At 36.2% G+C, this 27,154-nt stretch overlaps 1 protein-coding gene across 1 annotated transcript in view; it reads right to left on the bottom strand.

Annotated features, from left to right (window-relative positions):
* Positions 1 to 27,154, bottom strand: part of BIRC6 (baculoviral IAP repeat containing 6) — a 175,142-nt gene that overhangs the window by 107,435 nt on the left and 40,553 nt on the right. The window contains exons 18-41 of the mRNA XM_019473244.1: positions 26,935 to 27,096; positions 26,695 to 26,826; positions 26,326 to 26,423; positions 24,933 to 25,080; positions 20,441 to 20,574; positions 19,187 to 19,321; positions 18,422 to 18,609; positions 17,460 to 17,774; positions 16,951 to 17,050; positions 16,267 to 16,481; positions 15,871 to 16,079; positions 15,201 to 15,547; positions 14,025 to 14,244; positions 12,955 to 13,088; positions 10,232 to 10,369; positions 9,359 to 9,486; positions 8,623 to 8,754; positions 6,454 to 6,669; positions 5,897 to 6,080; positions 5,368 to 5,523; positions 4,871 to 5,004; positions 3,099 to 3,252; positions 2,219 to 2,335; positions 1,084 to 1,238 (exon numbers count right to left, since the gene is read on the bottom strand). Of these exons, the coding sequence (XP_019328789.1) occupies positions 1,084 to 1,238; positions 2,219 to 2,335; positions 3,099 to 3,252; positions 4,871 to 5,004; positions 5,368 to 5,523; positions 5,897 to 6,080; positions 6,454 to 6,669; positions 8,623 to 8,754; positions 9,359 to 9,486; positions 10,232 to 10,369; positions 12,955 to 13,088; positions 14,025 to 14,244; positions 15,201 to 15,547; positions 15,871 to 16,079; positions 16,267 to 16,481; positions 16,951 to 17,050; positions 17,460 to 17,774; positions 18,422 to 18,609; positions 19,187 to 19,321; positions 20,441 to 20,574; positions 24,933 to 25,080; positions 26,326 to 26,423; positions 26,695 to 26,826; positions 26,935 to 27,096 (4,051 nt within the window). The remainder of the gene's footprint in view (positions 1 to 1,083; positions 1,239 to 2,218; positions 2,336 to 3,098; positions 3,253 to 4,870; positions 5,005 to 5,367; positions 5,524 to 5,896; positions 6,081 to 6,453; positions 6,670 to 8,622; positions 8,755 to 9,358; positions 9,487 to 10,231; positions 10,370 to 12,954; positions 13,089 to 14,024; positions 14,245 to 15,200; positions 15,548 to 15,870; positions 16,080 to 16,266; positions 16,482 to 16,950; positions 17,051 to 17,459; positions 17,775 to 18,421; positions 18,610 to 19,186; positions 19,322 to 20,440; positions 20,575 to 24,932; positions 25,081 to 26,325; positions 26,424 to 26,694; positions 26,827 to 26,934; positions 27,097 to 27,154) is intronic.

Raw genomic sequence — 27,154 nt, forward strand, 5'->3', positions numbered from 1 at the left:
GCTACTGTTTCACTGATAACACACACACACACACACTCTCTCTCTATCTCTCTCCCCCCCCCTTTACTGGATTTGAAGATTCTGGTAAACATAATATGCAAAGCAAATTCAGCATAACTAGCAAATGCTTCTGCTATGTTTTTGTAATTGATTTCTTCTAAATACAGTTTATCTTAAGAAGTTTCTTCAAACTTATGTTAAAAAAACCCAAAACAACAGCTTTACACACTGCTCAGAAGTGCCTGTATCCTCACCTTACATCTGTAACACTGGTTTGCATGTAAGCTTTTGGAATGTCTCAACAGAGTCAAGTTATTCAAAAGGCCAATTTAATTACTGGGAAACCTCCTTTACTATCAGAGAGACACTGATGCTCACTCTGAATAACTCCCTTGAGGAAAATAACTATTTAGATATTTTGGGGAAGCATCAAGGTCCTTTACCCCACAAACTGTATTTTGGATGAGATATTTAAAGAATGATTGAGGGATGGAGTCAGCCACCCAATTAAAACATGAACAAGTAGGCAGGCACCTAGCCACTCACATATAGCACACATGGCATTCCTTTGTATGTATCAAGAAAAGCGTTGCTAAACCGATGGCTTTTTAAAAAGTATACTTCTAATTTCAACATTTAGGATCACTGGATAATTCAGGTCGGAAGGGACTTCTGGAGGTTATCCAGGCCAATCTTCTGCTCAAAGAAGGTCCAACAAAGACGTCAGACTGGGTTGCTCGGGGGTTTATCCAGCTGGGTTTTGAAAACCTCCACAGATGGAGACTGCACACTTAGTGACACTTCACTAATAAGCTAACAATTATCTTTCAGTGAACCTAATAACTTGTTTTCAAATATCAAAATGTATACCCACTTTTTCACTGTAACAAGAAATGTCCTATTTGAGAAAAGCTTTCAGCAGCTTGCCTATTACATTATTGGTACTGTTGTCCATGACAACTTCATAAGCAATAAAGCACATAACAGCTTACTTGCATCCTAAGTAGTAAGAAATATAGGAAAACAACTTTCAAATTTAGAGAGAAATACTATCAAAACATTTCAGAGTTCATAATTCTATACCTGAACATGGTGGACTTGTAGCATGGAAAAGAGTTTGTTGAAGCATGCGCTCAGCATAGGTATAGACGACAACTGCACAATCAACTGGGCATTTTGGTTAGCAGCATGTAATCCTCTTAGCAATGAATCATCTGTTCCACTAGGAGACTGGGTTACTAAAAAACAAAACAAAAAGTACCAGCCCCCCGTGAATTATTTTGTAAAAGTTGCTAAAAGTAATTTCATATTTGTTTCCTTGTATTTTATACTTAAGGGAAAGACACTTATTTTATAATTTACAAGAACAACGTCAATGTAGCGGTCAGCTGAGTTGGACTATTGACTACCATACTGTAAAAGGCATACTTGAATGTCAGACATCTCCATCTTCACAAAAAACTGTTTGGAAAGTGAGCCACAGAAATACATTTTCACAGTTCTTGCCAAACACGTATTATAGGAGCGTCCTGGTAACACTATGGTAGGACAACTATCGGAACATCTCTTTCATGCATTACAGTAAAACTACTGTAGTCAGTAATAAAATTCCAGAAAAAAAAAAAGTCTGAGGATGTCACTAAACCTACTCCACCATCAGATATTCAACTAATGGCAGCATGCATATTAAGCTACCCAGAGAGCTACAAAGAAGCACATCTTAGCTTAAGATGGGCGGTACAGCTCACTGAAAATACGTTCAAAAGTAAATCGACATCGTGAGTGTTTTTATATCGTAACATTTACTGAACAGGTGAGTTCAAAATTGTATTCAATTATTTTCACTTTCATCACTGACTAGGTGAAACTGTCAAGTCAAATTTCACACCGAATGCAAGAATGAGGCTTCACAAAAATAGGAAACTTAACATTAACTTTCACCTAGATCGGAAAATGAAAACAATTCCTCCATTGTACTATTATGCACTGTAAAAGGAATCCTGCATATTTGACCAATTTCACAAAATGTCTTAAATATATGCGTACACATAATTCAAAAATCTGAATAAAGAAATACCTCTAAAGCTCAGCCTAACAAGAAAATTCAAGCGAAATATAACTTTTTCTAAGCTGCTAAGTGACTGTAGAAAAAATTAGTACAAATTTCAAAGCATCATGGTCATTATGTGAAGAGAATGATTTGACAACGTGTAGTTACATGTAGGAGATGTGTTTGTTAATGCTTGTAGAATGGAGTCAGCCTCCAGGGTAGACATCATTTTCAGCATCAGCTCAGCCTGCTGTTCAAGTCCAACTTCTAGACGTGCATCTAAAGCTACACAAGGCAACAAACAGGGTAAAACTGAATTATATCAAAGACATATATAATTAGTGACTCTAACTTCCTGTGCAAGCAATATAGATACACAGTCCACATTAAACTGAAAAAAAATCTCAGTATCACTAACAGGAAGATTCACTTTTATATGTGACAAGCAGAATGTAGAAACTTATACTGTGAACTGAACATAAGATTCTTAGAGATGTGAAATACATAATTAATGAAATACTAGATTTCTGTGAAACACATGTATTTCTTTTCACAGTCATTTTAATATCACACATGACTAAATCTGCATATGTTTAAGCCTGTTTTTCCTAAGGTAATAGCTCTCAAACAAGAACAAAAAAGCTGTTTTTCCTCAGTATGGCAGGGGAAAGATCTATTACCCCAGTAGTACTCCTCCAAACTAGAAATGTGTGCCACGTCATTCCTTAGGGTAGAGCCAACTACCCAAAATATCAGCCAACTAGAAAAGAGCTTCCAAAATTTCCTGAGAAAACACAAATGATTTAAAACTGTCTATAAGTATGTGTTCAAAAATGTTAGAAAATAAGATTTTCTGCTATGTTAGGCTGGTTTAAATATAAACCTCACATAATATTCTCTCAGTTACCACAGAAAAACTGTGGCATATCGAAAATTTAATTCTTTCCACTTAATGCACGTAGAGATTGTTAACATAATTTGATATGCAAAAGTGTCAAATCCAGTATCACAGAAAGTCCTGTTCAGGGTCTCTTAATTCATTGCTCACCTTGAGAGACTGATACGCTCACAGTTTGTGATCCATTTTTCTCTGTAGTTACCGGTGGTTTTGCAACTGGAATTCCAACGCCTCCAATGTAAGGATTGTAATTGTAGGTGCCATAATCGGCACCCCAGTAATCGTACCAGGTGCTGCTTATAGGCTTAAAAAACAAACAAAACAAGAAAAAAAAAAAAAAAAAACAGCAACTCTTTAGACTGCTCAAGTACAAAAATAAAATTTGTAATGACTAGCAACAAACAATGAAGTTACAAAAAATTAAAACCAGAAGATTGGATCCAATAGCTTTAGAAAATTTTGTTTCAATTTTTATTGCAGTATAAGCTACTGAATCCTTAGTGATTGTCAAAATCCAGCAACGTAGTTAGCTGGCTCAAAGATTCAAGAAGCAAATTTGAAAATATTATCATCAGTTTTTATTCACACATTTGTACGATATTGTATATTTGGAAGTGGAGTATCACACAGATGTTTTGAGAAGTTATTTATCAAGACAGAATACTGTATTATTAACTGTACTATTAAAGTACCTTGAAGCCTCAGTGAGGCTCAGGGATTATTTGTACTGGGCTCTGCAAAAGAAAGAGTGTCATAATTTGAGACACTTAGAAAGCCTATGGATCACAAGAAAAAAAATAGTAATGTAAGACTGTATGAAGGCAATTTGTGTACGCCTGTCTTTTTTATGGCAAGATCCAATATCAACTGTCATTTTACAGATACAGAAGCAAGTCTTAAGAAGGATTAAGAATGAAGAAGTGTTTTTCTGTCTGTTTTTTAGAGGACATCCAATCAGGCAATAAGATCATGAAGGTACCTGTGGATGAAGCAGACTAAGGAGTACTGCCAAATGAAATGATAGCAGAATAAAGAAGGAGGGAAACATCAGCAAGACAAAAATTACGTAGTAAGTGGAGTATTTTGGTAGGGTGAGATTTAAAGAAAAAAATCTTTTCATGATAGGTAATCAGTGGAAGGACATATGAAGGAATATAGAAAAAAAAAAAGAAAATTTTGCGTTGTCTGAGCAAGTGGTAAGAAAGATAATTCAGGTTAATTCAAATGAGGCTAAAGGTTTAAGTCAATAGTGAGAAGAGTGGGAAAACTCCAAATGAGAGTGTCATCATTACGGACAGAGAAGAGAGACTCAACATTTTGTTATGAACACCTGTGTTTCTTTACAACCAAAATATTTTTGTTTCTTAATATACCTTGACAATATACTATTACATCTAAATGTAACATTACTACCTCTGAAATGTATAGCTTCCATTTTAAGTATGAAAGCATTTAATAATTTTCTTGTTCCACAGTGAAATAAGTTTTGAAGTTAGTTGCTTCTCTTCATAGTCTGAAGACTAGCTACTGCTTTTTTTTTTTTAAACACACAATACTAGCAGTATTAACTCTTGAGATCAATCGCAGAAGCAAATGGCACTCTATTCTTAATAAAAAAGGACAAGACTAGATCTTATTTTTCTTTTATATTATGCTTTTGTTGTCTTTAACGTGTTATAAATGTCTTGTTTATACAGATATCTTCATGCAAAAGCAAACTATTTTGTGGTCAACTGAGATACGTATACATCTGAGATGTGAACACAATCTTTACATTTTTTCCTGTCATTCTACATTAAACCTTTATATAAAGCTAAAAGCAGGTCTGAGACATCAAGTACCACTAATGAAGAAGTGTAAGAGAGAAAGGATTTTACTATTTCACATGTAAAGGTTATCCTGAAAACTCAGGTGTGCCATACCTTGAAGACTTTGGCTGCGAGGGGATCTTTTTCCAAATCAATATCTAAAGGATCAATATCAACTTCCATCAGGTCTTGCAGTAATTCAAGGTCAATGTCCTTATCTTTTTCCAAAGATGACAGAGGTGGAGCACCTTTGAATGATTAAAAAAGTATTAATACTACCAAGTACAAATTATAAAACATGGATATCTCATACACTTAATGGATAACTTTAAGGCTTTTACTATTACAGCTCTTAGTGAATAATTTTAAGGCTTTTAATATTACAGCTCTTAGTGGAAGAAGTCAATGAATGAAATCAAGTAATCAGAAAAATAACCATTTTTTACTGATCAGATGTAAAACTAAGTTGAAGAATTGCTCATATTCTGCCTATATTTTCAGAAACTAATTATCCTATCACCAAAAATCCTTTACTGATATTTTGATAGATGAGTAACAGCAAAGGTTTTTTTACTTTTTTCAGTATACATATATACGTCAAGATAATTTACCTGTGATGTCATGTGTCAAAGGCTCATCTATTGTTTCCACTAACTGAACTGTGGACTGCTGGAGAGAGTCATCAGAATCCCCAGCCGAAGCTCCAGCATCTTCTCCCAAAGCACTTTCTTCCATAGCTTCAGCTGCTATAGGTGCCAACAACTCTCCTACGTATTAGATTAAGCAGACAACTCTATTTCAAGTTTTATTCCAGTTACAAATCAACAGCCCAGTGTTCTTCTTCATCGAACTCTAAATTCTCTAAGGGCTACTTCTTCAAGGGGAGGAGTTCTGAATAATTTTCAAATAATCAGGGTCATATAAATATTAATTTTTCAATGCACAAGTCACTAATTCAGGACTGACTGTAACTGCAACTTTAAATTGCGTTTTTTACACAGTAATCTCAATTATGATTTTTTTTAACTATCTTAATAGAGTCAGCAGATTCTAACATAATAATAAAAAACCCCTAAAACATTAAAGGAAGAAAGTTTCAAGTGTAACGTACATTCTGAAAAGTATGAACTTAAAACAAACCTGCTAGAATATCCTGCAGCATACAAGTCAGAGAATACTGAGCCCATGCTCCTCCCCAAGAGATGTCTCCTCTGTTAAAGTCAGTTCCAACGAGAAGCAGCAATAGTCTTTCCAACTGAGTCTCATTTACAATCTCACATAAATGAATTGTTGGTCTTGTAGCGTTTGCAATTCTAGCAAGAACCTATTAAAAAAAGAAATATATGCCTATTCATATTTAACACTATGAGAATAAGTAATAGCTTTAATTTCTGTGATTATTAGATTTTGCTTACAAGTAAACCAGGTATTTTTACTAGCTTAAATTTTAGAATTTTACAAGTTTAATCATATGAAAATATTTTTTTAAAGTTACTTTTTCTATGCAATTTTGAAGCCATCATATTGTAAGTTACACAAAAGGCGACAGTTCAGAAAAACTACCTCACCAGAAATTACTAGAAATTTTAGTGCTGCAGCTAATTTTTACCATCAAGCCAGCAAAAAAGCAGTAATAGAAAGCTAATTTAATGCGGTCTCCATTGCAGCTACAGAGTGATGTTCTATATTCTGTTTACCTTACAAACAAATAGAAGTAAATCTGCATGACAAGTAAAGTCCATGGACAAGAGAAAGAGTGCCAGCTTCTGCACTACAGAAATACAACGTTCATGTGCCAGTGTAAATGGAAGTGGTTCAATTTCTGGAGTTTCCTTTGTTGTTGATACTTCTGTATCTAAAGTAGAACGAGGCCATTCTGCAGTCCGACGTAAGCGTATTAAGTCCTTGAAGTGCTGCAGAAATTAAATTTGAAACAACAGTTACATTTTAAAACTAACCTCTAAATCTTTTCCCAGTGAAAATCTGAGACAGCAATAACAGTAACTGTAAAACTTCAAAAAAAAAAAAAAAGGAGAGTCTAAGAATATATGAGAATCTGGAATGGAATTAAGGCTTTAGTGGCAGAAATTTGTTTTGGCAGCATGTTATCTCAGGTGACAGACTCATAACCAAATTATCCAGTTCTGCACAAGTGCCAATTAAGCCTTTATGTCTGCCAAAAAGCATACTGAGAATATGCATTTTAGAAGTTTCTGTCATATTTCCATACCTGCATATAAAGCTATGGTTACCATGAAGCAAACTGCATATAAAAATAGCTACTATGGAAATTTACCCTTACAAGAATGCTGACTTCTCAGTTCTTTACATTAGATAAACCATCAATAATTTCTAACTTTCTTAATACTTCCAGGGTACAAAGTGTTCATTAGCCACCATAAATTGAACTAGCCTGATACTTGATCAGGGCTCTAAACTACAACCTTTTTGACAGAGGGTCTACAAATTCAATGGAGGAAAGAAGGTGCTTTTATTTATCCTCCCATCCACCAAGGGCACGCATTTAGCAGATCAGTTCATTTTATCAGCTACACAAGAAGTCAAAAATCAGGTAACACAAACGCCTCTTACAATCTCACTTAAGTAGTAGCTACTGAAGTAGACCAGAGAAAGAACTATTTACTAACACAAAGGTTTCAGCTTTCTCCTAAACGCAATAAATGTTTTAAGTTACTCACAGCTTGTCGTAACTGAAAGTGATTAGTAGGCAAAGTAGTAAAAACTGCATGAAATGCAACTATCAAGTGTACAGTAATGCCATAACTAGATGTTAAGATACTGCAAGGGGAAAACTTTTTATTTCAACATGCTTTTTTGATGCAATATGGCTGCTATAAAGTGAAACTTAAATAGCTGGACAGCTTATTTCAGCCAGTGACTCATTTAAAGATGTCTCAAGGGGGCCACCAGTGGAGTAGCCCCCCCTGATACAACCTGCTGGAATAAAGCAGAAGACAGTGCAGGAAAGAACAGCTGATGACAAGCAGAGTTAGTGAAAACTTAGGGATTTATATTTATGCTGGTGTTTAAATTTTGGGGGTACTTTTTCATAATTACTGGAAGTTGTAAGATTTCCCTTTAGATTACCTTTAAGGTCCAACATTCTATAATCTCCTTCCACAGGCCTACTTTCAGTCATCCTAACAGACATTAGTATTTCTGGAACTAGAGAGTAAGTATTTAAAGAGATACCTAAGTTTGGTAGCTGGAAAGATTTACACATTTTTTTTGTGTTCCCTGCAAAGTGCATGTTGCCATCTCCAGAAATCCCTGAATTTCAGCACCTCATCTCATAATCAAAACAACTTTTTAACTACCACGTCCACTCTCAGTATGTGGGGCTTACTGCAAGATGCCACAACTTACGTGATAGGTACTTTTAGGAAGCTAAGAAGCTTTTGAGAAAAGTCAGAAAACGTTCTCAAAAGTCGTACTTATTAGTTCAGGGAGACAGTCATTGGCATGATTCTTTTCTGATTACTCACCCAGGAGAGCATCCAGAAGAGTATCATGCATAAAAGTTAGCCATATAAAATATTATTTTACATTTCTATTGGTATATGTTATCCAAAGTTTAAAGATATGACTGGCGCTCCCAAAGCTACAAGATTATTAGTGATTTTGGCCATGACTACCTAAAAAAAACCCTGCAGAAGGACAAACTAGTTTTCACAGTGCAAGAAATTTCCAGATGGCTGCTGTTTTCAGCACCAGAATATACTTGATAGCTGCCATGATGAAACAACTTTTTAAAATAAGGTCAACGTAGGACAAAAATGACTTTGCAGGAACAGGTCTTTTCACACAAAGGACAAGAAGTCAGTTACAGTTTCAGAGCATCATACCTTTGAAGTAGCCTGCTTTAGTTTTGCCTGTTCTACTAAAAGTTTGTATGATGATCCTTTGTTGCTTTGTATTTTCTCTTTTTCCATCTGTTCCACCAAAGCCTTCTGTTTTGCTTTTAATAAGTTAAGTTGCTAAAAGAAAATGTTAATAGGAAAAAATGAAAATTTAAGCAATAAGATGTTAAAAGGATCAGTATGTTCATATGATAGTAATCTTCAGTTCAAATTGTAGCTTGAGCTTTTAAAATACAGTTTATATACAATTTTAACTAAGACACCATAAAGGGCTACTAGCAGACCCAGAACAGATGAATTTTAAGAAGAAACAGTGTTTTTAAAGGAGCTCAAGACATACATGTCCAGGGTCATAAAACCTGCATGGTTGCATTTAGAAATGAAAATTTTGTGTCTTAAGAATTACCAACTTTTAAATCACAGCCTAGGTGCTTGCACTCAGATGTACCCAGATTTATCTAGAACATAAATTATATTTACTGTCCAATATGGGCCACAGAGTGCAACAGTACACTCCAACATCTGTTCTTCCAGCAGATCCCATGCCCCACGGTTTGAGACGAATGTCAAAGAAGTTAGGCAGCCTTTAGCTACAGAACCAGACCTATGCAAAAGCAAGGCTGAATGAGTCCCAAGGCCAAAGCTGTTCTTCCAAGAAATGAGATATACAATAAATGAGATATACTTCTGTGAAAATAGCTACTACTGTGCTGGAAGTCACCTGTTTATGATGCACAAGCTGTTTTCTGATCTTTCGGGAATACAGTCTATCTAGGCTACTGTTGCCTTTAGTAGATCTGCTCAGACTCTGAGTGTGAAGGCTATTATTTATAAAACTCCACTGGTTTCCTAATGGAAATAGAAAAAAAAGGAAACATTAATCCATCTTATTAAACCTCACTTAACTCCAGAGAAAAGCATTTACATTGCAGCAATGGTTAGCATCGCCATACACTAAATACTAAAGAAACAAGCAAAATCTAAAACTGTCTTAGTGTTATGCAACTGTCACCACTGATGGTAATATTTCTGTGCGATTTTAAAATGCAGTGGTACCATCTTGTTTTCATTATTTTTAAAACATATAAGGAGGTAAGCAAGACTGTCCTAAATAAAAATACCTGAACAGCTTCCATAACGCAAAAGCTTTACAGTTTTCATTTGTAGAGAAGATGTTCAAAGAGAACCATAGCTAATCCACTTAAATAATAATAAACAGACAAAAAAATCCATTTAAAAATACTGGCTACAAATACCATGGCAAATACCAAAGTCATACTGTTGCCCTTTCTCACAATACAAACTGTCTCAACATGGTGTACTCTCAATTGCCAGGTCCTGGAGTCACAGGATAATATACAGACATTTTACAAACTAAAAATCAATCCTGTATTTTTCACTTTAAAAAAATGGAAGAGGTCATATTTCTAAGGAGAAGGGGACATAAAGAAGCAGACAGCAGTGCAAATAAAATAATCACAACGTCTATTTTTACAATCTCATTTTTCAAGTGAATTGAAAGTACATTTTAATTATTTGAACAAATCCCAAACCAGTAACATAGAAGCATGTTTTGATAATAAGTGTTACATACCTGTCAAAAATCGTTCCCTCTCCTTTCCATTCAGAGGTTTCTTGGCTGTGGCTGCTTCATCTTCAACAGTAGCTACGTAATGCAGTAGTCTGGACACCAGCATTACAACCCAGCTGATCATGGGAATGTCTAAAACTCCTTCAAAATAAATAGATTTGAGTGCCTTAATAAAGTTTTGAAGCCATAACAAACTAGTTTTAAAGAAATCATAAAAAGCATCAGATGACACACATTTCACTAGGCCACAAAGATTCCACTCCCCCTTTTTTTTTATTTTTAAATGTGGATAAGAGTCTGAGCACTCATAAATGAGGGAAGAAATCAAACATTCAGTATAGAACTCAGGTGCAAGAGAAAATGTCACAGTTCTCTTAGTCTGATGAAGTCAGAAGTCAAAAGCTTCACCTCTACTATTAAAGCTAAAAATTAAGCAGCATTTTTTTTTAAAAGTCAAAAATTGTATGTCTAAATTTCCTAAATACCAAATACAGAATGACAGCTGCTTCCATTAAAGCACATAAATTAGATGTCTCAAATTCCATAGTGTGAAATTCTTCCATCAACCAGGGCTCCAACAAGACAGTTATAACCGTGCACCCAAATACTTTCATTTTTACTCCTTTGTTAGTGTATTTTCACATAGCCATTTGATTAAGATGCAGGAAAGCCAAGACTGAGTTCAGACTAGATGACCCATGCTGGCGGCACTAATGACTGGCTATTGCCTATTTCAGTCTCACATATTAAATGCAGTATTTTTGTACAGGCAGAAGGGAAAAAAACCCGTATCTTACACACCATGCAAGAAAAATCTTTGTGTGTATGAGCAAATCTAAATGAACAGTTCTAAAGTGAACTCATGAGCGCTCAATAAAGTCCAGAAACCTACAATTAATGACCACTTAATCACAGTCATTATGCAAATGGCATACTTTTACATAATATCAATACAGCAAAGTCATTAGTACTAGAGGTTACAAACATATTTTCGTATCTGCGCACTGTGCTGAGCCACACTTAACTACACTACACTTTTCATGCACTGATCTCAAAGAAAGCTTTAATTAACTCAAGCTATTATTAATTCCAGGTCAAACAAGAAAACTAAGGCACAGAAACAACTTGTCCAAAATCACTGCTACTGCTGCCTATTGCTGGCAGCCCAAGCAATAGGATGCAGGTCCTGACTGTTAACTCCAGTTTCCTGCCCACACTGGCAGAAAGCAGCCCACCCCAAGCAGGCAGAGGAACAGGAGGCCTCCCCATAACAGGACCTGAACAGGAACTGCAGGCTAAATTGCAAGAACAGAAATGAGCAGCGCTGGTGACTGCTACACACCTTTCCGGTTGGCAGAATAAAAAGAAAGGAGCCTGCTGCAGAGTGAAGTATATACCTTTTCATACTTTTGTTTAAACAAGTGCATTTCTTTTCCTTTTCTCTCCTAAAAAAATCAAAATTTTCAGCTTCTCTCCCTCCCTCCAAGTGTCTTTTGCTTATTCCTTTTTTCCCCCTCTGCCTCAAAGTTTACAACTCTTCTCTATCCACAACACTCACCTCTTGCTCTGATTGTCCCTTGTTTTCTGACTTTTTTCCCAATGTTTTTACCCCTTTGACCCTTAGTTATGTGTGATAGTTCTCAAATAGGAATTTCTTCTGCCGTACCTGATGCTTCCACCACACATAATAATGCCCTAGTACTCACCTGTACTGTCCAGGAGGAAGAAAGCTGGAAGACCAGCAAATAAAGCTCTGAAGTATCAGTTACTTCTGCTTCCTAAAGTCCTCCGTGAGGACAACTAGTAAGGCAAGAGCTATGAAAGGAATTGGCAGCTGTGGGGAGAGTGCAAACAGAGGTAGAGGAGATGTAAGCTTGGGTTTGCCTCAAACTAGTTAGAGACTACAGCAGGATACGGCCACGATAGAGAAAGTACACAGTAGACCAATGGGAAGCAATAGGACAGCTTCTGACACCAGCTGGAGGCTTGTTTACATCAGGAGACAAGGTAAAAAGTAAGGGTGGAGTCTCAGCTGGCATTTATCAACTTCACAGCACTAGAGAATTTTAAACAACGTATCTTCTACAATGCTCTGCTACATGTACGTAACAAATGAAGTAGCCCAGAGTTTGATGTTTTCAAAAGCAAGCATTTTCTTCAAACTTAGGGTAGTTAAGAAACACTCAAAGAAAATCAAGGTTGGAGAATATAACTTCACTAATTTTTTTAGGGTCAAAAAAACGTAAATTCCTTGTGATTACAAAAAACCCCCATGTAGTTTGCAGAAACCATGCAGCTACCCCTAACAAACTTGTCTTCATAACCATGTTTTACCTCAAAAGCTTGAAACTTAGAAAGGATCTCATGAGCAAAAAGGGGCACTTCTTTCCAAACTGCTGAATTCCAAAGTCATTCACTAGAGTCACTAGAGCTGTCTACACATTGGATGTTCCCCCCAGTTTGTTAAAACTTTAAAGCTTCCTAGCTGAATTAAAAGCAACCAAATAGATTTTGCTCAGGTTTAAACGGGGGTGGGGCGGGGGAAGGAATCTCTTTTAGCACCTAAAGAACAAGAAGTTTAAGCACATTTTAAAAGACAACTGTGTTTTGGAAATAGAGTAAATGAGCAATTTCTTCTTTTAATACACCAAAAATTGTGAGCTAGTCTCTCAATTTCCTAGCTTATAATGAATATGAAAATATAGTTTCCCAAATTAGAAGGCTACCTTCAGTTCTTCTGTGCACAGGTAAATGAGGTTGCAGTGGTGACAGCAGGTTATCCAGGAGATTAAGTAAACTTTCTAAAACACCACTGTTGCTAAGCGATCTTTGGCCAATGCAAGAAAGCAACATGAAGACCCTAAAAATAAAATTTACATATTTAAGATTTTATTTCTTTTTCAGATCCAGTAATATTCTGAAACACCCCTTATAGAACAATATTCCCCTAGGCTTTCATTTGAGACACAAGCAGATTGCTACAGAAAGCAGTAGTGTGGCCCAGCAAGTGAACTGGACTTCACATTCTATTGTTGTAAGGATAATGCAGTATTTTAGGGTGAACATTTTCTCTTCCACCCTCAAGAGGTCAGCAGAGCATTCCAATTCATACATCTGAAACAAGATCTCATCCAGTTTATTTCCTATTACATATGATATACTGAATAGCAGGGATAGAGAATTAAATCCATATATCCTTATATCCTTGAATCAATTCATTTAAAAAAAAAAAAAGAAAATATAAATGTTGCTGTCCAAAGAAGGCAAAAAACTACAGAACAGCAAGTATGTTTGATTAAAATAAAATGCTAATGTTTAGAATATTAAAGACCTCAATAATCTGAAATAACACATCTAACATTCAATGCTCAACTCTACCCTTGTTTGCTCTTATCTCAGAGAAATCTTTTGTATTAAATGCTAATAGTGTGCTTTCCAGTCTCAATCCTACTTCCAAAATGCATTAGAAGAGCAGCTCTATGATGAGGGTGCATTTAAGCCTGATAAAGGAGAAGGCAATTTTTGACACCGGGGAGCAATCCTGCTAGGTATGCGAAGACCTCCAAGTAAGGAAAAATAGCAACTTATTGTGGTGCAAGCACCAAATCGGTGCAATAAATAACTGCAATCAGACATTTATCATTTGCAGTGCTTTTTTGGGACTATGTCTTAAGTCAATGGAATAGATGGATAAGTATCCTTCAGTCACATTTTATCAATGCCAATGTTAAGTTATGAACAATTGAATTACTTAAGTGGTCCACAGGTAATGTATCATTATAGACTTACACCTTACCTGTCTTGTGGGAATATGAGAAGTTGCTCTGAGTTGTATAACTCCTGCAGTACGTTTGAGAGAAACTGACCCCACCATCTTTCTCCTCCACAGAGCTGAACAAGCAGAAGGCCAGTATGCAATCGTATCTTTGGGGTTCCACTGATACACAGGTGTTTAAATAATTCTTCACAAGCTTGAGCATGAAAAGTACTTTGCAGAACCACAGGAACAGAGTGCCCTTTTAAGAAAAGAGAACAAGCAACTATGTTTAAGGAGGCAATGGCTTGAAAACATAGGAGGAAAAAGTTTGCAGGAAGTTTTTAAAACTTTAGACTAATTGGCACAGTGGGGAAGGAGGAGGGAACACATAGGGAGACAGTAATTTACAGGTAACCCATAAGGACCAGGCTATTTGGTCAAAACCAAATCAATTTCATGTCAGTACAAATACCCCCAAGGAATCTACACAAAGCAAAAACCAAACCATCATTATGCTTAAGAACAAACTGGCACAGAAAATTACAAAGACAGACACACCTATCTATCAATATAGCAATGTTCTGCTTTTTTTTTTTTTTTTTTAAACCCACCACTCCTACTCAGACTTTTCAATTTCGATTTGCCAAGAACTCTTTCAATTGAAAGTTTAGGAAATAAAAATCCTTACTGGATATTAAAAAATCATTAACTGAGTAGAGATACTGGTTTTATGACTTTTTTTCCCCCCCCACAGAAGCCATTTCTGCTTCCCCTCCCCACTTCTAACTGCCTAATCCATCCCCAGTGTTGCACAGGCTTCAATGCCCACAAATCCTTCCACAAGCTGATTCTACCTACGAAAACAACATGAGTATTCTACCTGGGCAGTCTTTTGATACTTCAACAAACTGAATCAGCCCACAGAAGGCTCAGATGACTATCTGAACAAAAGAATATGCAGCCAGGACTACGGAAAAGGGAGAAGGACCTCGACACCCTCTCCTATCCTTTTTGGGAGCAGGAAGTGGTTAGGTTGGCTTGGTGTCACTGGTGAAACTTTACACTGTATGTTACCAGCTACTACAATCATAGTAAAACATATCTGAACATAGTTTAAAAGCTTTCTAGTGGGAAAGTACAGATCAAGAAATAGAAGCAATGGTAAATTGTTTCTACAAACATGACAAAAATATCAAAACCTTAAAAAATACTAACCATTGGAAGAATGAAGCAAACTAAGCAAAGTGTCCAGTAAGTATCTAATGATGGTGCGTAACTGTTCTGTGGATGACATCTGAATCAACTCTTTTGGATCAGATTGCTCCTTCAGCGTTTTCCTGCTTGCACCTAAAGCTACTTTGAGCCTCTGAACAGCATGGTGAGCCAAGTTGAGTTGAAGCTGTAGCTGAATGCAGTCCTGGTAAGCAGAAAATACTCTGCTATCTTCTTCTACTGCCTTGTCTGGCTTTCGTAAAAAGTACTGGGCATTGTTAGCACTATTGAGTGGTGGCAGGTCAATACTCTGCAGAAGGATTTCTAACCGATGACAGGCCAAGTTGTACCTAAAGGGAAACATTCCAACACACAATTCAATAGACATTAGCAAATGGCAATACATTTGACAGTCACCCTGCCAGAAGACAACTTCTGGTCCATTTTGAATGCACTGTTAAAACAGATACTAAAAAAAAAAAAAAAAAAAAAATACAGTGGTAGGCTTTGTTACTGCTATAAAGATATTCACTGTAACAACTCTACAACAAAGGCAGAGTTTTCTTTGGTCTGAAGAATATCATGGGAAGAAAAAAAAAAATCTGTAACATTATGATATCCCAGTTTTTTAAGTTAAAATAACTACTAAGTACATATATTTTTTTCTTCTAACCTGCATTGTATGTCTTCTTGCAACGCAACCATCATTGCCAAATGTTGGTCAATTTCTGGCTGATTTGCAGCTTCACCTTCTCCTCTGAGGGGATCGTGCATTAGTTTCAGCTCATTTTCAAAGGGTAAGATATAGGTATGGCCATAATAAAATCCTAATGGGATTTTTGCTCTGGCATTTGTGCTACCATATCGACCAATAACAGTGATCTGAAAGAGAACACAACTATACTGTAACACAATTGTATCAAAACAGGCAAAATAAACACCAAGTCAAAAACTCATAAAAAATTTATAGCCAACTAAAGTTTGGTCTGAAGAGAACTTAAAAGAAAGTTCACATACTAACAAAGATCAACAGTTTAAAAGATAGAGTACGCAGTCTATCTCCTTTTACCTTCATAAACCTGCAAACTGGGGGTGGCAACAAGTCATGTAAAATAAGCGAATGTGTGCTAATGTCAGTAGCCACTACCAGTCGCCTTCCATCCACTTCTTCTCCTAAAGTCCAGATGTCAATTGACAAAGAAGCCAAGTCTCCACAAGTGGGAATCAATACATCCGTCAGTAATATAGGTCTTCCAAAATCTAAGGTCACAAATCTTCTTGCACCTAGGGGAAAAACCACAGGATTGCCTAAAATACCAGTGCATGCTAACCAGCAAAGAGATGTTTCTTCTCAAACAATAAAGCCATCGTTTATATATTGTTCAAAAGGTGTATATTTGAGGTTAAAAATAGCTGCACAATCTCAGAATCTCTCACTACAGCTTGCACCCATTGAAAAGAAAATTTTGGCTTCAACTTAAAGTTGTTACGCTTTTTATGCATCATTTCAGAACAGGTGCTCTGTCCAGAGACCAAACATACTCCCCCAGCCCCCAGGATTTTTCAACTTGGTAAACATCACTGAATGCTGGGTCCTAAACTTCCAGATACAACAGAAATGCAAACTGAGAAATATCTTTTCTTTGGAAAGCCAAGTTAGACTGCAGCTAAGCAACTTACTTAAGACCCTGGAAAATATTCCACTTCTTATTAGAAAATGTGTCAAAATTATTATTAGGAATTCTGGTTTTACCTGAGTGCATTCGCTCTATAATAATTGACTGATGAGGTGGAGGTTGAAGAAAATGTGAAGCATGAGATATTGCAAGAGCAAGACCGGATCCAAGTGGATTCTGAGGAGTGGGAAAACATCAGTAAAATTAAATCATTAAAATACATGCATTTATAATAAGCTGTTCTTTACAAAAGACTGTAAGAAAACCTCTTGTGATTTAAAGATGTACAATTTTGACAACACCTCACTACATTTAGATTTGAGCATGAACCATAACTATTAAGCTCAAAGCATTAATAACTCCTTATACAGTTAAGCTAGCTCCAATTAAAAGAAGCCATTTGAGGTACTATAATAACTCTATCTTGCTTTCAGAAGTCTTCCTTTTCATATGGTCTAAATTTAGTGATGTAATTTTCATATCCTTTCCAAATAAACAGATATTTACTAGCACTCAAGTACAAATTAGATCCTGATAAGGCTTACAGCATCTTGTTTCTATAAGAAAAAGAAACAAAAATAATTACCGTTCTAGACTTGCTTGTATTTTTGTTATGTGCTGCAAGGTTAACTGTTGGGGGATCAATGACTGAACCAGGGAAAAGCTGAGCAAGCTCTGCATTAATAACAGCAGAAACTGCCTCATTAGGTGGAGTCAAAGGTGGAGTCATGAATAGAGGAGTTGTTTTTGGTGTGGGTGGAATGACGTCTGAAGGATGGATGAAGAACCCTGGGGCTGCTACTGGATTAGAAGGCACAGAGTTGTGAACAGGACCAACTGCTGATGCTGCTGCTGCTGCCGCTGCTGTTGTCTGATGCAGTTTTGCTTCCAGCTTAGCTTTCTGTGGGGAAAATGAAAGCAGTGTATGTAACAGATAATACTGCTTGTGAACACAGTAGTAGTACTGAACTACGAGTTCAACTTTCATTATAAAACTGGATTTAATAAATCCAAGCTACCTTCAACATAGGCATGTTAGATGTCCAACTATAAGCTGAAAAATGAAACCCTATTCAATTTGACCTCACTTGCTGAGGAACATGAGTAATTAAGTAATTAATTGGAGTAATCAAATAATAATAAAAAACCTACAACTGAACAGCAAAGTAGAGACAACACAGCCAAGCTTCATGGTGACAATGGCTTTACGACTGGTACTTCCCTGTGTCGGCAATTGCGCTTTTCATTTCAGCAGGCTTTTTAAATTTCAGAGTGATATACTTATGTATTAAGACTTAGTTTTAATACAAACTCCCAACCCACCCTCAAAATACACAAAAAACAAGTCTGAAAGACCAAAGCAGCATGGGAGACACTCTCAGCATTTTGCTTAATAAGAGTGATCCTTGGTGCAGAGCTGTTCCTTCCTCAAATACACTACAGAGAAAGAAAAAAAAAAGAAAAAAAAAAGGTGACTAGCTCTGCAACTACTTTCTCAGCTTTTGAAGTTTAGAGACAGCATTAAAAAATAGCCAAATAGCCTCCAACCTGTTGCTGAAGCTTCAAAAGCTGCTGCTGTTTCTCTTGCAGCACCTGGAGCTGTTGCTCGGCTGAGGCCATTGCATGAGAGAGAGACTGCAAAGCTACCTGGGCTGCTGAACTCAGTGCTGTCGAGGCTTCCCCAACCGTTCCAGAAGAGAGGCCACCAACTGCTGGGGTAACCCCAAAGGTACTCACTGGCATGAAACAAACAAACAAAACAAAAACATGTATGTAGAAAAGAAATGATAAAACACACCTTTAATTTAATTGCTTGCTAATTGTTAAGAGCAATGTAAAAATGAGAAATATGTCCTTTTATCCAGTTTTTGCTACAAAGTAACATCATCTTGAATTACAAAGTATATATAGTCTATAAACCATATATATAGTTATAGACTATGCACACTCATGATACATGCAACATTTTCATTACAGAAGAGCCACCTAATGCCCTGGAATTCTTTCACCACACAAGACTGCAAGGTAAAGATACAAGCTTGTATATTATACTCTGATAGAAACAAATTGATTCAAATTAATAAATTTGGAATCCAGTTTGTTTGTTTGTTAAGCTTTAAGAATTTTAACTTCACAGAAGTTTAACTTCACACAGAATAACTATTTAAAAAAAAAAACCCAAAACATTTCAACACATAAAACTATAGGCAATCTGTTTGCCAAACAGTGCTCATTATGTCCAATTAAAAATATCATACTGTGGAACTATGCTAAGTAGAAAAAATGAAAAATTGTATATACCAGTAAACGTACTTGCATCGTCCCTTTCTATTCTAGTTCCATCACTTGTTGAAACACAGGTAAAGTGCAGAGGTTCAACTTCCAGAAGTCCAGTAAGGGAAGTAAAACTACCTTCAGCAGCTGCACAGCTACTTATTTTCCCATTTCCTGAAAGAGAAATAAATATCTGCACAATCAGCTAATGTTTTCTTGATAGCGACATTTCAAGTCATGAAGAGTCGAAAGGGACAACTAAATACAATCCACATATTTTATTACTTCATGTTGTGGAACAAACACCTTACTACTATCACATCCACAATGTAAATAGAAGTATATTTTAAAATGGATAATGTTGCCAAATCTGAACAGAGTACCTTAATAAGTAAACTATCAAATGTGACAGCAGAAGCATAGTGTAACCTTCTTAATTCCAGAAATAAATTATATATGGATGCTCTATACTTTCTACACTGTGAGAAAATTAGCCTGCAAAAATACATTGATGTCACTGGAAAGGAGGAGAAAGAAAATAACAGACCAACTAAGATCATATACCAAGTTAGTATAAAAACTAGACTTATTCAATATACTAACAAATTCAGTGTTGTATAGAGGGAGGGATGGGAAGGAGATGGACAAGAGCATACAAGAAAAGGAAAGGAGTCATGATGACTGATGAATATGCTTGCTATGAAAAGACTTTCCTGACAGGTAAAAATTATCTCATTCTTAGGACATTCCATGGCCTAAAGATTCACTTATGAACTAACCTGAGAGGATAGATACAAATATGCTTCTAAGGTATTTTAATGCCTCTGAAACAGAAAAAATATCTCATTAAATCTGTTATATTTAAGTAGAAGAGTGCCATATGGCAGCTTCCCGACTTCAGAAAAATCCATTTAGGTTTCTCTGCCTATGAGATGGTTGCTAGTCTAACTGAATAATAATGTATCTCAAGGAAGCTGCTCAATAGAAGTGACAGATGCTTCCTAGATGACTCTGACCCAGTGAATGATAGCAGCCTTTCTGTTTAATCTCTAGCCTTTTCTTAGATCTTCTATAGGATAAGAAAAGAACAGATTCCAGAAAGAGGCTTTTTTCTTGTCCTAAGGGCTACAGGAAATGTAAGAGATCTCACGAAGCAAGAGAGTATCTTGAACTTCATTATGTACAGCTATAAAACAGATGGAAAGTATAAAACCACATCTTCACTAAAGGAAAACAGTATAATAGAGAGAATTATCAATTCTTCCACAATAGGTTACTGTTAAACATACGTACCTGATAGAACATCAGACAAATCAATTTCATCTGACTGTACTCCAATGCTGCTGCTGTTTACATTTTTACAAGAAGAGCCACTTATTTCCAAATCAAACAGAACTGGATCAAAAGGTGAACTATATAATCCATATCTGCAAAAGGAATAAGACAAACAGCACTATTCAAACAACAAGAATTTACATTAAATTATTTACAGAAAAAGGCCAAGTATTTAATCATCAGGATTTATTATATTCCAAACTATTCTTTTCATTCAACTGACATATCTTAGAAATTACCATTTACTTATATTTCATTCGAGTCATTTATTAGGTGACCTTTTCAAACAACTTATGATGCTAAATAAGTAACTCTTTGTTACTAAATAGTTTTGAAGATGTAATACTGTGCTGGAAACATGACACACAATCACACTCAGACACGAAAACTAGAACTAAAGCCTTAGACAATTAGCCACAGCAATATGCACACCTGCATATGGTAAATCAGACATTTATCTGAAGTCAATAAAAACACAGCACTGTTTTCCAAAACAGCAAAGAAATTCCACCTCAGCTTGTTCTTCCAGCTGAAGTAAGAAGAAAAAAGGAAATGCTGCTAGGGATACCAATCAACACTTGCGAGTACTTTAAATCTCTCAACAGAAGAAAATCTCATTACTCCTACTCTGGCAGTACTGCAGGGGAAAAAAAAAAAAATACAATCACTCAGGTAACAAGGTGATCCCAAATCAATTAGGGTTTTATAAGCCAAGAAAAAGGAAAATCCAAAGTAATAACAAAATCAGTATTGGTTTTTCTGTGTACCAATACCTATTACCAGCAACTGACAAGAGGAGAAAAAATGGAAATCAGGCCAAATTATCAAGCAGAATAGAAAGAAAGAATGCATCTGTGTAGGTACAAAAGTGAGAAACATATAACACTTTGCACTTTGACTGGCAAGAGCCAGAACAAATATGAAATATTTCCATGAACACATCAGCAGCGACAGGAAGTTCTTCCACTCCCTTTTCCCTCTGCCTCCAAGCAGCTTCTCTGTTCTTTAGCAAGCGAGGAAGGCCCCCAACAGGTAATGCTGAGAAGGCTGGGGTGTTTAAACGTCTTTTTTGATCAAGCAGTCACAAAAGGATAAACGTCTACACGAATACTACAACACCAGCAACAAGGTAGAACAGGTTCTAGACTTCTCTGAATGTTAAAATGCTTCCACGCTAGCTGGGCTAAATGCTTTTTGCCACACAATACTAAGACTGTAACTAGTCAGAAAATGTTATACAAAAGGGCAATAATTAATACAGATCTTCCAAAAAAAAAAAAAAAAAAAAGAGAGAGAGAGAGAGGAAAGAAAATCTGAGAATTACAGATCAACCCATTTAACATACATTCCCCAACCGAGTTACTTACAAGCCCCTACAAGGTAGCAAATTTAAGACGACAACTTTATACTAAGAACAGCACGTATTAGATGAATCTAGGTTGCTCTCTACAAGCATGCACTACGCAGAAAAAGTGCGTACTGCACATCTAGCAAGACTGACGTGTTTGCTGCATGACCTTTATTCATAAGCAAAGTAGGACAACATGCTACTTTAAAGTGGTTACTAAAACACACAAAAATGCTCAGACGAAATTCAGTAGGGTACCTTCATGGCCTGTTTTACACCTCAGATTTACAAACTCAATAAATTAGGTCAGCTCAACATTAACACTGATTACTTGCATGATTTAAGTGAAGAGTTTGATTTATTAAGTAAGCAGATGATAAAACCTAAAAAGGGGTTACAAGAGCTTTGCAGAATAGGATCAGAATTTGAATGTATTGCAGAGAGTTAAATATATTCTGTCCAACCCAGGTTTATTTCAATAAGCATAGTGCCTTTTACTGATACTTCAGCAGGAATAAGGTTCAGTTTTAAGCTTCATTAGACACATTTTTTGGAAAAGGATATAGAAGTTACATCAACAAAAAACAAAGAATGAATCAACAATGTCACAGAAAAAAAAATCCATCACCCTATTCATCTATGCAGTAATGAATATAAATGTGAAATACCTCTTCTGCTTTACTCAGAGATCTCAACCGGGATAATGTTTACAATTTTGTGTACTACAATTCAAGGAAGATGAGGACCAAAGAAAACAGCTCAAGGAAATGCTTTAAGAATGACTACAGATCTGGAGAATATGATCAAGATAGAAACATCCTCTAGACATCCAAAATTTGTTAAGAATTAAATAATCTGCTCTTTATCACCAAGGTGGACAGGACACAAACATTAAAAGGCTTTAGTTGCAGCAGGAGAGATTTCAGATTAGACATGGGTAGGAGGACAGTTCAAGTGTTAATGATAAGAATAATTAAGCCATGTAATAGCTCACAATATTTAGAATAATTAAATTCCACCACTACTTTAATCAGGTGCTTTCAAGAACAGACTGGAGAAATTCGTCAGATTTGCTAGAAACAAACCAACCTGCTTTGTTGTAGGACAGCCTAAAACACTGTCTGAAATCCCTTTTTTGTTGCTCTCTGAACTGCAAGTCATATAACACACCCATCTGGCCTTATCCTTGCAAGTTTTACTTGCTTTATTGCGGCACATGATAGTAAAATGAGCACTACTCTGCCTTAAGACAAAATGAATGTGCAGATCCTTTAAGCAGACATCTGCTTTTATTTGATTACCAAATAATAGGCTATTGTACCTGGGAACAATGACAAAGAAGAAAAAAACAATACTAGAAACTCTGCAACACAAATGCACACAAATATGGTGAAATACAACTCAGGGAGAGGGAAGGGAAAAAGAGTAAAGCAACGGCTGCCTACTAATTTCTCTTTTTTTAAAAAAATATATATTAATACTTATCTTCTATGTTAAAAAAAAAAAGAGAAATGACAGTATTCTCTTGATCTGTAGACATATAAAGGAAAGGCTAGTAAATTCTGCCTAAATTAGTAAACTAAGTCAAGAAAGTCAGTCCTTGCTAGAGACAGAGCTATAGTAATCAAGTATGGGATTAGAGAGATGCATCTGCTGCTATTCTTATCCTAACTATGGGGATACTGAGTTAAAAAGAGAAAGCAAATTTAGTTCCAAGAAGAAAATCAGTAAAACACCATCTAGAAACATTCAGAAAACCTAAGCTTGAAGGATGCCAAGAACAGGGGCTCACTTCAGAAAGCTTCTCTCGAGATGCAGACAGCTGCATTCACCACTAAGGGATCTGAAATGTCACATGTGCCAAAGTCAAAAGCGGGCAACTGGAAAGGAAAAGAACTTCTATTTCAGATATGCTGTTTAAAGGAGGTACTTGGAAACAATCTATATGAAGGAATGAGTCAATTCCTACAGAAAGGTGTCATTCTCATGTCAAGTGGAATTTTCACGTTTTTCTCCACCACATTTGGTTTCTAAAGAAAATTCAACATGAAAACACAAAACCTTTTATTTTTCCAGTTCACTTTGTGTATTTTTTAAAATTCTCCATTATCCAGTCACCACTTCTATTGCTGGGATAAGTCTTCTAATCAACTGCAAGGATTACAGATAGTGAAATAAAATAATAACTGAGAAGAGGAATGTAGGAGAGAGCATGATAAGGATCCAAGTATAACACCTGAGAACAAGTTTTTATCAAGTATTTTGGGATTACAGTCCTTTTAAAAAAACCCAACCAAACATCCCCCCCTCGAAAACTGAAGATTACTAAATTTTCAATTTGATCTGAAGATTCTGAACTAACCTCTACCAAACCTCTTCTACCTTGATCTTGGTTGACTTGGAGGAAAACTCTTGCCCACAAATCACAATCGAAAGAGCTGTCTAACAGCAGCATGTTCCCATCATCATAATATGGCTTTGGGAACTGCTACAAAACTGAACCATCGGAGACTTCCTTTAGGTATCACGTAAATCCAAAGTTAAATTGCCAATCAGTTCAATATGTAAAAGATGCAACATCACAGTCTGAAATTACACTGATATATAATTTATAATAAGAACCTGCATTCCCAGTAAGTTACTCCAGGTCTCTACACTTAGAATCTGGCTGTTAGTAGCAATACATTAAATGTATCGTCAGTTTACAGAGAGACTACAATTTTGTGTAGCGTTATGCAGAACTGAAACTATTCAGAGTATATTTGATTCCCTCCCATACTCAAAATAGGACATGCTTTATTAAACTTTAAACTAAAAATCATAAATACTAACTTAAGGATTGCACAGACTTCAAACATTACGTACACATTTTCTGCTTTAAAGTGCACTGTAAATTGCAGGATAGCAATTAAATTCACCTTTAACTTTGCACAAGTCAAAACTGTTTTCCAGAGCCGTATCAAATTAATTTTTGCTCAAACAAATACGGCAAAATGCATCTTTTTTTAAACAGCCAACCTTTTTCAGAACACCAGAGGATGGCATTAGACAGTTTGTATGTTTGCTTTTATTAAGTTTAAAACAACCACCATTTCTTAGTACCTTGTTTGAAGTAATGCTTCCATAGGTGTTAGGCGATCCTGCAACTGTCGGGACACAGCAGTTAGCAATGATGCACAAGCTGTACTACATCCTGCCAAGTCTTCATCCTTCACATAATTCAGCAATACAAAATACCAATACACAGATCCTGCATTAAAAAAAAAAAATTTCGGGTGAAATGGGATGTGAATTTTCCACTCAGAAAGCATACTTTGAAGCATAATCAATGGAAGTGATAAATGAAGTATCTAATGGTTAGTGAATACAGACTAGGAAGCATTCTCCCCCTCCCGTTTTTTTGAGAGATTTCTATTTAGAACCATTCTGTAATCATTAATTTCCCCAAGTACTTCAAATTCTCTTACCAACTAATTCATAATTGAAGAAAAAAAAGGTTCCCAAGAGACAGCTTCACACATACTTCTTTCATTGCTTCTGCCCAGTGTTTCTACTAAGCACAACAATCAAAATGCTCTTGATACACTAAGGTGCTAGGCTAGGGGTTCCAATCCCTTCAGAGCCAAGACTTACTCTAGATTCAACTCTTCCCTCTCCTCTTATCCTCTTTTTTTGGCTGCTGCCTCCTTATTCTGTATTTGCTGGAGGCACTGTTTCCTTACAGGTCAGTTCTGGGAGCACAGTGCAGTATGGAAACACAAACCTCAGCTTCCTCCTTCCCCCTGTGCATTCCATACCCTCAATAACAGCGTGTTAAATGTTTCTACCTGAGTGGTAGCACAACAAGCATTTTGGACTGCAAACTAATTTTCCTGCAAGACCCCTTAGTGATGCCAAGCTAGATGCAATTCAACAGCGTCATACTGTGAAAAACACAAAGCAAACGTATTTTGCCACCCCAAATACGAGTGCTAAAGTCATCTTCCCAGTCTATCTGGCACTCAAAAGGCTTCAACAAAGTGCTAAGATACCATTACTCTGCAATGTAGATGAAGAAGGAATTTAATTTAGTTAAAAATTTCCTTTTGGTACAGAAGTAACAGAAGTGGACTGCTAGTTGGACATCATTTGGATAGCCAGGCTCCCTGGAATAAATCTCCTAATTTTCAGAAATAACAGACAATCCTGACTCTCACTTATGTCAACAGAATCTATGGTTGCTGAACGCCTTTGAAAATTCTTGCAAAACTTACTTTAGCTCTCCCAAAAATGTCAGTGCCTTAGCACTCCATTTTAAGCAAGCTAATTTGCTTAAAATTCCATCATCTACAAATGCATACTTCATACTTGAATACCACCTGACCAGGCCACTCCAAGAAGCAGTTTGTACTAACTGAACAATTACCTAATTCTTATTTCACAAGAGAGTCCAAAAAAACATGCCAAACAACAAATGTACTGTGTATTTTTATGACAACAAACATTGTATACATACCACCTGTTGCAGCAGCAGGCAAAAGAGGCATATTGTCAAGTAAAGCTTTTAGAAGAACTGATCCAAACCCCTGCTGACTCGGGTCACACCTGCCATTGCTACAAAGAAACACACAGACGCTTTAACATTTAATGAAGTAAGAACGAAACATGAAATCTCCTCCAGAAGATGAAGTTGAAAGACTGATGTTCTTTGCAGTCATACCCTAACACATTTTTCCTCAACAGAAGATCTTCCAGATCTTGTTGCTTTATAAATTCAATGTTAAACAGTAACAAACACGTATATACAATTCAGACTGCACGCAAAACCCCCAAATATATATAAAATATAAATATGTAAAAATGAATATATATAATTAGCACTGACCTGATGCATAGTGCAAGAAATCGTGCACATTTGTGAGCTATGCTCCGCCCAGCTTCAAAGAAGCAAACACGTATTATATCAGAGACACATTTACGTGTTTTAGAAAGCAGGCTGTCATTTCCTTCCTTTGAGCTGTAAAAACAAGTTGCATACTTTAGAGAATCATATAAAACTTTATTTTTTTAACTGAGCTGATACTGAGACATAGCCATGCTAATTTAAACACAATTTCTCTCTTACCTGCCAGGTCCGTTTGAATACACTCCAGCCAGCCAACAAAGCGTGTCTAGTACAAGACTCTGAGCATGTTCTGTAGTCAGACCATCGTCTGTCTTCTTGCAAAGAGTGGTGAGCAGCTTCTCATGGAACTCTGAAAACTGTAACATGGCACACCGTTGAACTCTAGGGAGGAGGGGAGGGAAATAAAAAACAGAATTATCCAATATGGCCGTTCTCCCAT

The sequence above is a fragment of the Aptenodytes forsteri genome, unplaced genomic scaffold, assembly GCF_000699145.1.
Source record: "Aptenodytes forsteri isolate BGI_AS27 unplaced genomic scaffold, ASM69914v1 Scaffold309, whole genome shotgun sequence".
NCBI lineage: Eukaryota > Metazoa > Chordata > Aves > Sphenisciformes > Spheniscidae > Aptenodytes > Aptenodytes forsteri.